At 37.6% G+C, this 16,432-nt stretch overlaps 1 protein-coding gene across 1 annotated transcript in view; it reads left to right on the top strand.

The window, feature by feature from the left end:
• The window catches only part of LOC129764628 (putative sodium-coupled neutral amino acid transporter 11), an 82,007-nt gene that overhangs the window by 31,262 nt on the left and 34,313 nt on the right, over positions 1-16,432 (top strand). Inside the window, exon 2 of the mRNA XM_055763891.1 lies at positions 11,318-11,374. Coding sequence (XP_055619866.1) covers positions 11,318-11,374 — 57 coding nt within the window. The remainder of the gene's footprint in view (positions 1-11,317; positions 11,375-16,432) is intronic.

Consider the following 16,432-nt stretch of genomic DNA (forward strand, 5'->3'; position numbering starts at 1 on the left):
AACTACGTCTTTCATTAAAGGTGCCAAATCAGAAAACAGGTCACGTTTTTATGAAATAAATCAAATATACCAAACAAATCGGAAATTATCTAAGATTTGTTTGATACGTTATACATTACAATCCCATAGTCTGTATATGGTTTAAATTGATGAAAATTGGACTCTCATTTCCTCATACATTTGTTCTGTCCATTTGTATACTTTCCCGAACAGAGATGTCAATAACGAGCAACTTATCGACGAGCAACGAAGGGGAAATCGTAAGATGTAAAGTGAACAAAAGAAAAGAAGAAGAACGTAGGGGAATATTTGCCTAGAGTATAAACAGTGGTTCTCGCTGAGGTAAACAGGGTTTCAACGAACCATTCTTTGGGTGGACACCGACTGGACAACATCGTTGCTGAACGAGCTGAACAACGAGGGATCGAGTGCCTTTCTCAAGGCAGCGAGGATGGAGGTGTAATGCAGGAATAGTAGTTTTCCAAGGGCCTTTCTCAAGGCTAGAGACGAATGAACTGAAAAAGTTTAAAGTCTTTCTAATTCAATATCATCATCATCATCATCGCTGAGGCAAACTTTCATTCTTCGTGAGGAAATCGACTACATCGTTACTGGGCGAGCTAGACGAAGAGGGATCGAATGCCTTTCTCAAGACAATGGGGGTGGAGGAGTAATATGATGGATAAAGTAAAGTTTTCCAAGGGCCTTTTTCAAGGTTAGAGACGAGAATGAACTGAAGAAGATTAAAGTCTCAAGCAAGGAAGGAAGGCAAGCTTTCAGTATCGTTCTGTATTCAAAGCAATGAATTTCGCTTGTTTTTCTCTGTTTTGCGTCATCACATGTCTTCGTATCGGATTGAGCTGATTGAACATGGTGGTTTGTGTACCTCTTTAGTGCTGATTTTCAAGTGATTTTTTGTAAGAAATATACAGCTGAAATTGGAATAAGTTTGTTCCACTGACGGCTAATTTGAACAATTATCAGGATGAGTACCATTCCTTGCATGCTGATAGTTAGTTTGTGTTTTATTTTCTATATTTACAACGACTCTACGGCTCGCTATCGCTCAGGATAGTCACCGTAGCAGCTTGTGTATTGTTTAATTGTGTTTTTGTTTATCTGCTTTTGCCATTGCTGCCGCACGGGGCTGACTCGAGATGAGCGAGTGCAAAGCGTGCGACGGCAAAATGATGATAAGCGATGATTCTGTTGCTTGTGTTGGTGCGTGCGATGTTCGATTTCATCGGCGCTGTATCTCGCTTACAAAGGCAACAGCGAAGCTTATAGCGGAGAATCCAAATACAGGTCGGACTCGATTATACAGGGTTTTTCATTTCGGGCTTCCGAAAGTATACAGCCCTGCGCTGACAACCGTTTGACATAGCTGTCAACCAAAGCATCATATCGTTAGTTGAATGTCTGCCATTTTACAATATGGATCGTTTTAGCATCGCACAACGTGTTAATTTTGTTAAATTATACTATAAAAATGATGAAAAACCGGCAAATGTTTTTCGAGCATTACGGACGGATTTTGGTCGTCATGGACGGCCTACAGAGCACACAATCGCTAATGTAATGCGTAAATTCGAACAAACTGGATCCGTAGCGGATATTGTGAAACCTGTGCATCATCGTAATATGCGTTCGGCCGAAAATATTGCTGCTGTTGCTGCCAGTGTGGAAGATTCCATGGCGTGCTCAGAAATTGGACTTGTCAAACACATCATTGTGGCGAGTTTTGCATTTGGACTTGCACCTACATCCATATAAAGTCCAACTGGTACAAAAATTAGAGCGTGGTGACCATGGAATGCGTCGGGCATACGTCGATTGGGTGAACGAACAACAGCAGCAAAATGCTGAATTTTCGCGTCAAATTTCCTTCAGCGATGAGGCACATTTCGAGCTCTGTGGCTATGTGAACACCCAAAATTTCCGTATATGGGGCTCAGAAAATCCACACGTGATTGTTGAGAGGCCATTGCATCCGCCAAAAGTCACTTTTTGGTGCGCATTATGGTCTGGTGGAGTCATCGGGCCGTATTTTTTTGAAAATGAGGACGGCAAGACGGTAACTGTGAATGGTGAGCGCTATGGCCGCATGTTAACCGATTTTTTTTTGCCACAAATTGAAGATATGGATACGGATGACATGTGGTTTCAGCAGGACGGCGCCACGTGCCACACAACACGACCGAACATGGCCATATTGCGAACGAAATTTGAGGGACGCATAATTTCGCGTTTTGGTGATGCCAATTGGCCGTCCAGATCATGCGATTTGAACCCGCTAGACTTTTTTTTGTGGGGTTATGCGAAAGACCGTGTCTATGCCAACTCTCCGCAAACTCTTGAACATTTGAAAGACAACATTTGTGAAGTTATGACCGAGATATCGCCCCATATGTGCCGAAAAGTCATCGAAAATTACCTGTTCCGGATCAAGGTGTGCGAGGAAGCCCTACGTGGACATTTGAATGATGTTGTATTTCACACATAATGGCATAAACCAAACTTTAATTTGAAATAAAAGTTTCATCTGAATTCGAATTCTAAGTGTGTTTTATTTCAATTTACTTTCGGAATTTAAAGTTTGAAAACCCTGTACATAATCGCAATTTCACTTTCAACGTTAATTTTCGAATCCAATACATAATCGAATCACAAAAAAGCTATTTATCTATTAATGCTTGGCATTCATACATTAATGAAAAAATAGTTTTCTTGAGATTCGATATGTAGTCAACCATTTTTTTTTAAACAATTATTTCCAAATCCTATGTATAGGATATATAATCTATATATAATCGAGTCCGACCTGTTTTCAGTTTATATGCGATGAATGTTTGTCGAACCAAAAGTGTGGCATGCAAGATGGTGTTTTGGACGTTAGTGGAATGCAAAGGGAGATGGAAAAAATATCCTTTTCTTTCACAAATATGCGTGAAAACATCAACGAACAAATAAACATTGCGCTGGAGAAGGAAAGAGAAAAGCTTATCAAATCTTTCAACGAGCTTCTCGAAGAGAAAATGGCTAGCTTAGAAAACAGTGTGGCCAAAAAGTTGGAAAATTTGAAAAGCTTGTTTAGTGAAAAAAAATATTTAGATAAGGAAACGGCTGTTATGAACAGGAAGCGTCATGTTAGTCCAAGCACAATAAGTGTTAACTTGGACACTCCAAGTAAAAAAATTATGTTAATGAAAAAACGTATTGAATCGATGCAGGGAAATTTGACAAGAAAGGTTTTTTGCTAAGAAATGTTTTTATGAATATGCGAATGTCGTGGCTCGTAAGGCGAGTCATCGTGGTGAAACCAGTCGAGTCTAATGAAAAAAGTGATGATACTAGAAAAAAATTGAAAACTAAATTGGATCCAAAAATACACAAAATAGCCAATTTCAGAAACGGTAAAGATGGCTCGATCATTGTTGAGTGTGCGACAGGGGATGATATTGAAAACGTAAAAAATGGAATTGAAAACAATCTTGGAGAAAGGTTTAGCACATTCTTACCAAAACCAATGAAGCCAAGATTGAAAATTATTGGGATGAGTGATCGATATTCCTCTGATGTTTTCATTGATTATTTGAAGAGTCAAAATGAAAACATTTCGATGAAGGATATTAAATTTGTTATAGAATATGGAAATCCACGCTTGAAGTATAACAAATATAATACAATCATTGAAGTTGACCATGATACTTACGTCAACCTGATGACTGCTCAAAAAGTATCCATCGGGTGAGAAAGATGTAACGTGGTTGAGGCCTTTCATATTTTACGTTGTTTCAAATGTGGAGAATACGGACATTTATTTATTTATTTATTTATTTAAATCACCTTGTTTGTCTTTGAGCGCATGGCTCTTAGAGACTGTCTGAATATATATATGCCAACATGTAGGCGTATTATTACAGGAGTACAAGTATCTATTTGAATTTGATTGACAAACTAATAACAAAAATTAAAAGACATTTCAAACTTACAAACTTATGCAGAGGACTGTTCAATAAGAAACAAAGCTTTCAATTCGGATTTGAAATTATTTTCTTGAAGCACTTTTAGTTCTTGCTGGAGATTGTTGTACAGAGCAGTTGCCCTATTGACCGCAGAGTTCTGTCCAAATGTCGTCGTATATCGTCTGAGGGATAGCAAACGATCTCTTCCTCTGGTGTTATATTGATGTTGTTCGGATAGCCGACTGAGAGTTATATTTGTATGAACAGTGCCATGTAGGATACGATGGATATGCATACAAGCTGCATGAATATACACATTTTTAACGGTCAGTATATCATGTTTCGAGTGGATGAACGCAGTTGAAGTCCTTCGATGATAACCAAACAAATTCTTGATCGCCTTATTCTGAATCGTTTGCAAGGATTTCAGTGCTGTAATACTGGCAGTTCCCCATACTAGTATGCCGTACGTGAGGTGGCAATGGAATAAAGTGAAGTACAGGTACCGTTTCGTTTCTAGAGGTACGAGATCCGCAATTCTCCTGAAGATACCAGCAACTTGAGCAAGTTTAGAGCTCAGCTTACTAATGTGTTCATTCCATTTGATTTTTTCATCAAGTAATACACCCAGATATTTGAATGCATTAACCCTTTCGATGATGTTACCTCCGTAGCGAATCTCGATGTTGTTTGTTTCAGGAACGTTGAACAACATGTATTTCGTTTTCGAAATATTTACTGTAAGTTTATGCTGGTTCATCCACCTATGAAGCGCTATCTGGTCCTGGTTAATCAGCTGCTGGAGTTCATTAGAGTTTGCTCCGGTGTAAATTAGCACGATGTCGTCAGCATACATAAACAAGATTCCATGAAGAGGTAGGTCTTTTAGGTTGTTGATGTAACAGTTGAACAACGTTGGTCCTAATGTGCTACCTTGAACAACTCCAAAGTCAATAGGATGCTGCGAACTACTGATACCTTTATCGTAAAGATATTGTTTACGATTGTCGAGAAAATCTCTGAACCACTTACAACTCTTTCCTTTCACTCCAAGCTCATTCAAACGACGGAGAAGAATTTTTCGATTACAGGTATCAAAAGCCTTGCTTAGATCAAGAAACACCGCCGCAACCTTTTCCTTCCGATCACATAGCGATTGGATTGTTGAAACGACATCGAATAAAGCAGCTTGTGTATTAGAACTCGGCCGAAATCCGTATTGCCGAGATGAGAGAAGACTGTGATTCTCAAGGTGTTCCATGAGCTGTTTGTTAATAGCTTTTTGAAGAATTTTGTCGACTACACAAGGAATTGAGATTGGCCTGAATTCTGAGATATTACTAGGGGTTGACGATTTCGGAATTGCAACCACTTTCGCTACTTTCAGTTCAGCTGGTATTCGAGCTTGTAGGATTGAGGAGTTAACTATGTCACATATGTTCGGCGACAGTTCTTCACAGAGTTCCTTGAGAATTGTTGACTGGATTCCATCATAGCCAGCTGATGCTGTTGCTGGGAGTGCATTAATAAACTCTTTTACATTTGATAGCCCAACAGTGGTGAAGTTGAGCGAAATATTGGTTTGTTCGCAGAATGGTCCCAGATCCACATATGGTATCTTCTTCGCTAGTTGCGCGCCAGCCCTGGCGAAGTAGTTGTTCGCATTTTCAAGCACACATAGTCTATCTTCTAAGGTATCACACTTTCCGGTAATTGCATCACAGTTTTTGATCGTACCTATAACTTGCTTTATAGTGTCCCAAGTTTTCGATACACTTCCCTTAGCTCGTTCAAACTTATTAGCATAGTATTGTTTCATTTTGCTTCGCTTCATGTATGTCACTTTTCTACACCAGTCATAATATACGTTTCGGACGAAGTTATCGGATCTATTTTTGCGATGTTTTGCATACCAGTAATTTTTGGCCCGTATACACACCACTACTTCGTAATCCATCCACGGTTTCGAATGTCTGCGAGTTACTGTTGACACTAGTATGCGTTTCGATGAATTTCCCTGTGCTTGTTGAAATCTTGAGATGAACGAAGTGTAGTTAGTTTCCACACCGACACTACGGCTCGTCACTATAGGGTGCTGTAGCAGGATCTCACGGAAACTGTTAATGTTAATTTTTGGGTAAACTTCTCGCATTTGTGGCAGGCTAGTTATCTTGTAGTCGGCTTCAACGAAGATAGCATCGTGGTCGAATAAACTGTACTGCAGATGTTGTACTGTTGTGTGGATTGCTGTGTTGTTAGTAGATATGTGATCCAGATACGCTTCATATCGGGTCGGAGTAGTGTCGCAGAAGTTAAATCCATTTGAGTGAACCGTAGTCGTATATTTCTGCACGGTAGTGTTAGTTCGCAATAAATCGATGTTGAAATCTCCGCATAAGATCATGGTGTATTTTCCTCGTCGAGTGAGAAATTCATCTAGCAATTCTATGAATCCATCCACAGCGGTGGCAAGTGTTTGGGGTGGTCTATATACACAGGTCAAAACAATCTTTTGTGGATATCCAATTTCCACAGCAACAATACTGTTGTATTCGTCGCAATACGATTCCACAAGTTTGGCATTGATATCTTTGTGAACGAATATTGCTGAACCTCCTCCTCGCCTTGATGATCGCGAAGCGAAGAAGCAATTGTAGTTTAGAAGTGACATGGATGTTTCGACATCACCTCGGGACCATGTTTCTGTTATCAGAAGAACATCCATTCGGCATGGGGCATCATCCAGTAGTACTTCTAGCTCGGTAAGTTTATCTCGTAGACTTCTAGCGTTGAAGTAGAACAGTTTGAGACTATTCGTTTTGTTGATTTTGAGAGATTTAATAGTGGTTAATGATCGTGTGTTCGATTGAGACGGTAGTTGAAGGTTCTGATCATTTGATGTATTCATTCAGGGCGTCACACGATAAGACTTCTCTGACTCTACCTTTTTCGGTTTTCCGCACCAACAATCTACCGTCTCTGAACCAGGCAAACTTGATTTTACCATCACGTTTTAGATCTCTCGATAATTTGAACAAATACCGATTTCGCTTTGTCATCACCTCATTGATGTAAATGTTTACAACGCGTAAATTCCCGGTATTCATTTTCAACACAGCAGTAGTTAGGTCTCTCTTGCTCCTCTTTTTTGCAATTATATCGTCCCTTTTCTCCTTACTATGGAATCTAACCTGAATAGATGGAGGCAATTGAGATTTCGTGGACGCATAGGCAGGCGTCCGGAAGATCTCCTTGACTTCATCCTTTCGTAGTTCGACTCCAATCTCTCCGCAAATAGTATTTACAATTTTAAATAGATCTTCACCTTCCATGTCCGGAATGTTCGACATTTCCAGAGAATGGCTCAATTTTTCTTGCTTTTGTTTGTCGATTTCAATTTCACACCATTCTACTTTCTTTCGCAGCTCATCATTTTGTTCACGTAACTGTTGCTGCTCATCGATTAGGGTTTCAGTTGTGGTACGTAGTTCATTAAGTGCATCTTGGATATTGCGCACCTCCGATATCACTTCTTGCTGCCAGCCAATCAGTTTATCCAGCTTTGATTCAATCCTCCCAATTCCAATTTCCAGATTAGACGAATCAGCATCTCTTTCAGCATTGCGTGGTGTAGACAACAACGGTGGGTCAGCCATGTTGATCGTACTTCTTCTGCTCCTATTTCGGTTTTCCTTGCAAGGAATGCAAAACCAAAATTTATCAGGAACCGTCTGGATTTCCTGATATTCCGCATCAGATAACGATGTGCAGGCCTTGTGAAACCACTGTTTACACCTTCCGTCGCACTGTAAAGGCTTTCCGGTTCGCGAATTTATATTTTTCTTGCACCTCGCACAGGGTTGACTTGATTGGTTCGCCATCTCGCTTTGTCATCATAAGAGTAAAGTTTGACATAAGAGTAAAGTTTGCAACAAAGAACAGATATGTAACAAAAAAAAACATAAAAACATAAAACATCTGAGTGCTCATCAACCAAATGGAAATGCATCAATTGTTGTAAAGTAAATAAAGAACAAAAATTTAATTTGGATGAAAATCATCCAGCTTACAGTACACAGTGTCCTGTGTATCGGAGACTACTGGAGAAGAAAAAAGCAACATTTTCCAAACAACTAAATAGCAATTTAGGAAAAGTACATGTGAAAGTAAGTTAGCAATAATCTATTTGAATATAGCTGGACTTTCTACAAATTACGCAGAAATGCGATTACTTGTAGAAAACATGCGACCTCAAATGGTATTTCTTGCTGAAACTCACATAGTTAATGAAGATTCATTTGACCAGTACAACATACCGGGTTATAAAGTTGCTTTTTGCTTGTCCCACTCCAAACACACTGGAGGTGTTGCAATTTATGCAAAAGAATCAGTTTAGTTCAACATCCGGTTAAACGAATCTGTTGAAAATAATTGGTTCTTGGCTATTTCAGTTGAAAGAGGCATGCAGATGGGAAAATATGGAATTGTATACCATTCCCCTAGTTCCTGTGACGTTCCAGCGTTTTATTGAAATTTTGGAGAACTGGTTGGAAAATGTCGTTGATTGCAGTAAATTAAATGTAATTGCTGGCGATTTTAACATTGATTGGTTTAATGTACGAAATTCGAATCAGTTGAAACAATTATCGCATTATTTTAACTTAAAACAAACGGTTATCGAAGCTACTAGAATTTCTAAACATAGTAGAACTCTAATTTATCACGTCTTTTAAAATTTTGCTACTGTTCATTCTTCGAAAGAGGCCAAATTTAAAATAACTGACCATGAGACAATTTTTGTTAACATTGAGAATGGACAGAAGGACTGTGATAGAAACAAAATAAAGATCAAATGCTGGAAACAATATTCTCGAGAAGCTATGTCTCAACTTGTGTCGGCAAGCCTGGATTTTGAAGCAACTACTGGACATCTGAATGATAAAGCAACTGTTCTAACTAATACTTTGAAAGAGTGTACGAATAAATTAGTAATTGAAAAAATATATTGATTTAAGTTATTCGAAAAGCTGGTACTCTTTGGATCTGCTGCGCCTCAAACGCAAAAGAGACAAAAAGTACAGAAAATTTGTAAGAACTAATTTAGAAAATGATTGGAATATGTACACTTTGGCGCGAAATATATATTCACAGGCCTTGAAAAAGACTAGATGTGGATATATACAGAGGAAAATCGATGAACATCAAAATAATAGCAAAGGACTATGGAAAATATTAAAAACATTATTAAATTCTAAAAAAAAGTACCGCGTTCCATAGTTTTCGGAGGGTCAGAAGAACAGTCAGACCGCATTATTGCAGATAAATTTAACAGTTATTTCATTAATAGTGTTCTACTGATCAACCAAAGTATTGAGTTGGTTAGTGAACCTGTCGAAATAATACAGCCGATTATTATCAATTGCAGACTAAATTGTTTTTCACCTACCACTTTTGCTGATTTGAAAGGTATTTGTTTTTCATTGAAAAAATCTGCTGGTACCGATAATGTCAACGCAAAAGTGATTCAAGATTGTTTTCATGTCACGATGGACACGATCTGCTCGACCTGATAAATGAATCTCTACGAACTGGACACGTGCCAAAGGTTTGGAAGGAATCCTTGTGATTCCAATCCCCAAAGTTAATGGGACGGATAAAGCCGAAGAGTACCGCCCTATTAACATGTTGCACATATTAGAAAAACTGTTAGAACTTGTTGTGAAAGGTCAGATGATTTATTTTATAGATAACAACAATTTGCTAATGCCAGAACAGTCGGGATATCGAGAGGGACACTCTTGTGAAACCGCACTAAACCTGGTGTTAGCAAAATGGAAAGAGAACATCGAGGCGAAAGAGACTATATTTGCGGTATTTCTGGATCTTAAACGCGCTTTTGAAACAATTTCTAGGCCCTTCTTGTTACAAACATTGAAGCGCATTGGGATTGTAGGGATGGCGTACAAATGGTTTGAAAGCTATTTGTGCGACAGAACTCAAAAGACTCGTTTCAACGATTCTGTTTCCGATCCCATCGGCAACTCACTCGGGGTGCCACAGGGAAGTGTTTTAGGGCCCATTGTGTTCATTTTATATATAAATGATCTGCGACGAGTTTTACGATATTATGACATTAATTTGTTCGCGGATGATACTGTCCTGTTCATCGCATAAAAGAAACCGCGGAGAACATAGACGAAGATTTGCATTCTCTGGCTAAATGGCTCAAATTAAGGCATTTAAAGTTAAATGTTGGCAAAACAAAATACATGCTCATTTCTGCAGCGAACTCCAGTATTGACGTAATTCCGAAATACACGGGGAGAAATTGAGATATATGTTGTCACACATGATAGAAATAGCAACCAGCATCTAGGGTTGTTGTATGTTAAACGTGGTTAAACGTTAAGATGATCATTCTCGTTTCAAATACTTTTTCATGTTTTTTTCTCGCTGTCTTCCTTCTGATGGCCACTGCTTTTTATTGATGAGGTTCTTCTATGATTTCGAAGTTTTCATGCATTTCCTTTTCAAATCACTAAGAAAATGTTCGATCGATTCTCACAAAAGAAACAACTAAAATGTTCTAAAGAGTGTGTCTTGTTCGTAACATCACTAAAGTTTCCTTGACGGAACACTATTGGTATACATTTGAACCGCTTTTAAACAATTATTGAGTCACTAACAAAATTCTAGAAAAGTGCTCTTAAGACTGGTATAAATCTTGTTCTAATAATGCCCCAAATTCAGCATTTTTAAAACTTCACTTGTCTCCATTTGCATTTTTTTCACTTGTGTCAAAAGAGTCACTAATTGCAGCTTCCAACGAATTTATTCTAACGGACTTATTTCGAGTGCTCGGCACTGTTGCAACAGAATACAAAATCCACTTGTTTAAATAATCAACCTATGTACTAAAAGGGGTAAAATACTCCCAAGGATCATATACCTAATATGAAGGAAGAAAACCTATTTCTTTCTCATTCATTATCCCTCCTCTCGGTGCATAGACTAAAGAACGGAACACCATTCATATTTAATTTATAAATTACTGATCCTAAAATCAGTTTTGCCGTCAATTCATACTCAATACACATGCACCATGTACTGAATCAGCCCAGTTCAAACCAGTCAATTAGAAAGAAACTGTGTCCGAACAACTTTCATTCAATTATTTTGCAGTCATTTTGAGGTAAATTAATCATCTTACTTATCAGAACGTACAACAATGCTTTAGACTCCCGTCAGCTTTTTTGACAGCATTACTTCAACCAAGCAAACATGCCACCGGGCACTATTTACCCGACCTAATTTCTTTGTAACTCATTTTCTCGTCCGATTTCTCGTTCCAGGGCAGCGATGATTCAACCGAGGCGGCCGCTTTTGACGACATCAACTCGCTGATGAAGGTAAATACGAACACTATGTGTAGTCTTATTGAGAAGGTAAACGTTACTCCACGGGCAGTAATGGAAAAGGATTAATTCTGTTTGGTTTCAATCAAACCTTGCTAGCGCTAGCGTTTCCGCCAGTCATCATCCTCTGACGAAAACTTCCTCCGTACCATATTTCGTTAGAAAACATTGACCATATTGTTTGCTTCCACCTGTCCGATCACACAGCAAATGTTTTCCACCGGTAGTGGACCTAACCTTCAATGAATAAAAAAAAAACTTTCATCCTGTATTTAACCATCAGGATGGAAGAGAGAGCGTATGACGCAAACTATCACTTATCAGAGAAACTGTTTAAAATTCAGGTGAACTTGGAAAAAAAATTCAAATTATGCTTGATTGTAGCACACTTCAGAGGGTTCATTGCAAGCCCGGTGCACTTCAATGGAGAAAATGGAAATTGAAGGGTGGAGAACACGATGTACACGCTCTCACACACCCACGCCAAAAGTGATGCTTCTGTCGAGCACCAGCTTCCACTGCTCAGGACATTTTCAATTTATCTCCGGGAACGAACACGGGGAGAGCTTTTCAGCAACGAGAAGGATTTTTTTTCTCCTGCTAGTGCTGCATGGTTAAACAGAGGACACGATAGTTTAAAGAGCTGTATTATGTTACACACCGGGATGGGCTGCATTTAAACTGTTGAAAGGTTTTAATTAGACCTGGAAGGATGAATTTAACAGCGTATTTCAAGGAAGCCCTATACATAATTAAAAACTGTTTCGCTTTTTTCACTCCCCATGGGTGATGATTTCACACGCCATCACATGACAGCGCTGATCTGTGCTGTACATTGGAAAATTTTCAATCGAATTATTCTTGAATTGATTTTATATTAGGTTGGGAGAAAAAGTTATCCATTATTTTTGCGTGAAATTCGAAGCTTTATTTAACATATTTAGGACTGTCCGATTAGGACCAAATATGTACCGTTTTGTTTTATAATTTGTTGCCATTTTGAAAATAGTCTCAATGGCTCTCTCATAGAAGCTTGGTCCTTTATTCTTTATTCTTTATTCAAATTTAATTTGTAACTTGAGACTTTTGTCTCTTTAATTGTTACACTGATTTACGTACAAATGGTTCATTACTGATTATTAAATTATTAATTTTTACTTTGAAGAATTTCTTGAGTTTAACAATCAATTATGGGCGAAAGATTCCGGTTGTTGACAGTAGATATCTAAATTTAGTGTTTGGCCATACGAAATTAACTCATAATGAATGATTCCTTCCATGTGCCACCAAATACACAATAGAACCTTCCTGGGCTATCTATTTCATGTACCGTTCTGAATCATATTTCGGACGCTTAAGACATTTGATGACATTTGAAAACAGATCTAAACTTTATGCACAAGTACTATTTGGTTGATATTTTTACTAAATTAGTTCAATAAGCTTTTAAGCTTTCTACTTTGGTGCCTATTTGATTAACAACATCAACAATTATTGAATAAAAATGTTTTTCAATTGAAGCGGATAAGAGTCAAATTTCGGACACTATTTATGAAAAAAATCAAATTTCGGACAGAGTGAATTCAAATTTCGAACACTCTGTTTGCATAACGGCTTCTTGTGGTATTGAGCTCAACTTGTATTTATTTACAATTACTAATGCATTAAAATGATCAAACATGAGAAAAATGAAGTGTTCGGGTATTTTGGTTATTGTTTAAGGTATATTTGAAGATGTTCTTTTCTATTTTTTGGGGGAACGAATAATCGGTTCCTTGATGGTGGTATCGGTTCTGAAGCAATGGCGTGTCGCAGAACGAATTCCTAAGAATATTTTGAAACTTCAGAACAACACCTAAAGCGTTACATATGGGTTTTTGAAAATTCGAAAAAAAATTAACATGGCTGAATCGGTCGGTTAATTCCTGAGATATAGATACCACCAGCTGAAAAAACATGGTTTCGAGAAAAACGCGTTCAAAAATTCGTACAACTATATTATATCCCTTAAGGTGATCTCATACTTTTGACTGTAACATTCCAACGAAATCAAATATCGAAAAATCGTTTTAGGACAAAATTTTTTAGGGCACAAGCTTCCCAAAAATTCCAAAAAGGGAAATTCGTTTTTTTCGACCTTCCTGACCGGGGTCCCCTCTTAACCGCAGTAGAGCCTGTTTCGATTATCATCTGTTTCGTTCGTCCCTCAAAAAATATATTCTATTGCCATTAACTAACATGATGTTTATTGATATTAGTTATAATATTACTAGTATATATTCATTTATCTCAAATGCGCTCTCATCCATCCGCTTCCATCCGCCCACATCCGCTTTGCATGTTGGCCAACACTGATTCTGAGGATTTGGGATTTTGGATTGCAGCAGTAAGGATAGATGATCCTGCTCGAATGGCATCAAAAGCGTCCTCAACTTTGACTTTGTTGTATTTACGCTTTGCATCCATAATAAACCTGAAAACACACATTGTAGTATTACCAATTTTATTTGTCCGAAATATGAATCGTAGGAAAAAAAATTCAAATCAAATTTCGGACATTTTATTTTATAATTTTTTGAAGAAAAATTACAATATACTTTCATTATGTTTTATAATCAACTGTGGAAAACTTACCAAGCAATGACAGTTAGCTGATAACGATGATGATCAGGGATGAAACACGAGAGATATTGAACTATTGATAAACGGTTATATTCTACCTGCTCACGCTAAGCGAACGCCAAAAACAAACAATAATGAGTAGTGCTGCTAGATTTTTGCTTACTATGTTATATTTTGAAAGTAAATCTAATATAAAATGATAGTGAAACCAAGGGAATAATCTAAAGAATCAATTGTGATATCAATTTCACAGTTATGTCATCAGGGCATTAGGCATTTCAAGATATTATTACAAAGTGTCCGAAATATGATGCTGCTCGAAATATGATTCAGAACGGTATAGTTATAGTCTTTCAGATTAAACGCTCACGCAAAAAAAATCGAATAGCTAATTATAAAAAAAATGTTTTCGCTCCGTCGACGATAACACTGCATTCCCCACATCGGGACGATAATATTCGGCTACTAGTTCAGTCTGATCGGATGGTTTCTAGTGTCAAGATGTAGAATTTACAAGAACGTGAATTTTAGTGAAAACGCCCTCGGATTTTCAACAGCATCGAAGTCGTAGTGTGAGTTATGCATGAAGAATTTTGTTCACCGTTTCAAACGCGTTTTCGAAAAAAACGGTGGTCACATCGAAAATTAAAATTAAATTCAACTTTATTGCGTGAGCGTTTAATCTGAAAGACCCTGTACTTCTTCTTAAATGGCACTAACGTACCTAGAGGAACGACGCCGTCTTACCGCCGTCATTTTGTTTTAGTACTGAGTTGAGATTTCCACGCCAAATTACACGCCTTCAATGTATTCTGAGTGGCAAGCTCTATACGCGTGACCACAGTGCAAAGTCCGAAACGGAAGTAAAGTGAAAAATCAGCCAAAGTGTTTGAAAGTCACTATAATACTGAAAGTAAAAATGCTATGAGAAGTAGAATATCAAAGAATAAGACCAAAAACTTAGTATTGAATATGATCATTTTAGTATTAGAATAATATTGTGGGATCTTTTTAAAAAAGTAGAAGGGTACGGACGTAAGTTTGACGTAGGCCTGTGATTGTTCGGAGCAATTGTTTTTATTAAACAGAAATAAGAACAATAACTCTTTTTATTGTTCAAAAATCGTTATTTTAACACTTTTGAACCTCCAAATGTTGGCCATGAAGAGGGGCGTTTGTTATACGTGCTCATAGCCGTCAAACGGGCTGACGAATCTACGTTAAATTTACAACCAAAGAACGCAGCGAGTAAATGATGATGTTTGGTGTTTTTGATATTCTATATGATATTCGCTTTTTTAGAAAAATCATTTTGTTCTTCAAAATGTCAAAATTTGATTTGTTCTTCAAATTTTCCGGTTTCAAGTACGCTTTCTAAGCAGTGTTGCCACATTTGCCGATTTTAAATCTTATTTTTGTTCTGATTTGTTCTGGAAAAAATCGCTGGACAGTTGTCGAGGAGTGAGGCATAGTGAGAACGTTACAAACAAAGCATCGAAGCGCCGAAAAGGCGAGCGAACCGTCAATTTTTTTTTAGGCATCCAATTTTTGTCAACCAACACTGTGCATGCTCGTTTTCTGAAATTGCGACTTCCTTACGAAGTAATTTATCTTTAGGCTACAGAATAAATTCTACTCATCTTGTACATTCCCATTGTATAATCCTTGAAACGCTTCTAATACAACGTTAATTCTAGTCACTTTGCAAAAGTTTCTGGGATTAAACACTACCGTACACTTGAGCGTCGAATCATCCAAATCCATTTTTTTCTCATTTGTTTGATCAGCTCTATGAAAAAACTGCGACAAATATCCTTTGAAATGTTCTGCCTTTCGCTGTCCATTGTTCTGATAATTTCTTCTGCTGCTATTCCAACCTAAAATTCTTGTCGCTTTTCAAATGATCTCTATATTTAATAGCATTGGACATTGAAACAACGTAAGATTTCTCGCAGATATTAGTGAGAATGATCAAATAAAAATCTTTCAGCTGAAATCAGGTCAGAAAACAGGTCACGATTTTATGAAATAAAGTTAACGTTAACGAAAATAGTCCCAGCGAACCAATACTGATGATTTTCATACCAATCGAATTGGAAACTTGAAAGATTTGTTTGATATGCTATACATTACAGTCGAGCGTCGAGCGAGAGTGAATTGTTTTTCTCAAGACAGGTGGAGGAGGAGTATAGAATAGAATTTCTTTCCACAAGGGTCATTCTCAGGTCTAGAGGCGAATGAACTGAAGAAGTTTCAAGCCTCTTAACGCTCCCATTCTCGCGCATACGGTCTGACAGACCGAAGATCAATGAGGTGGCCGAATTAAATTATCATTAAAACTGAATGAAGTTAAAGAAAAAAAAAATTTGGATTTTTTTCATTCAATTATATTTTTTTCATTAAATAAATACCAATAACTCCTAAAAATAC

This window comes from Toxorhynchites rutilus, chromosome 2 (assembly GCF_029784135.1).
Source record: "Toxorhynchites rutilus septentrionalis strain SRP chromosome 2, ASM2978413v1, whole genome shotgun sequence".
NCBI classification, from domain to species: domain Eukaryota; kingdom Metazoa; phylum Arthropoda; class Insecta; order Diptera; family Culicidae; genus Toxorhynchites; species Toxorhynchites rutilus.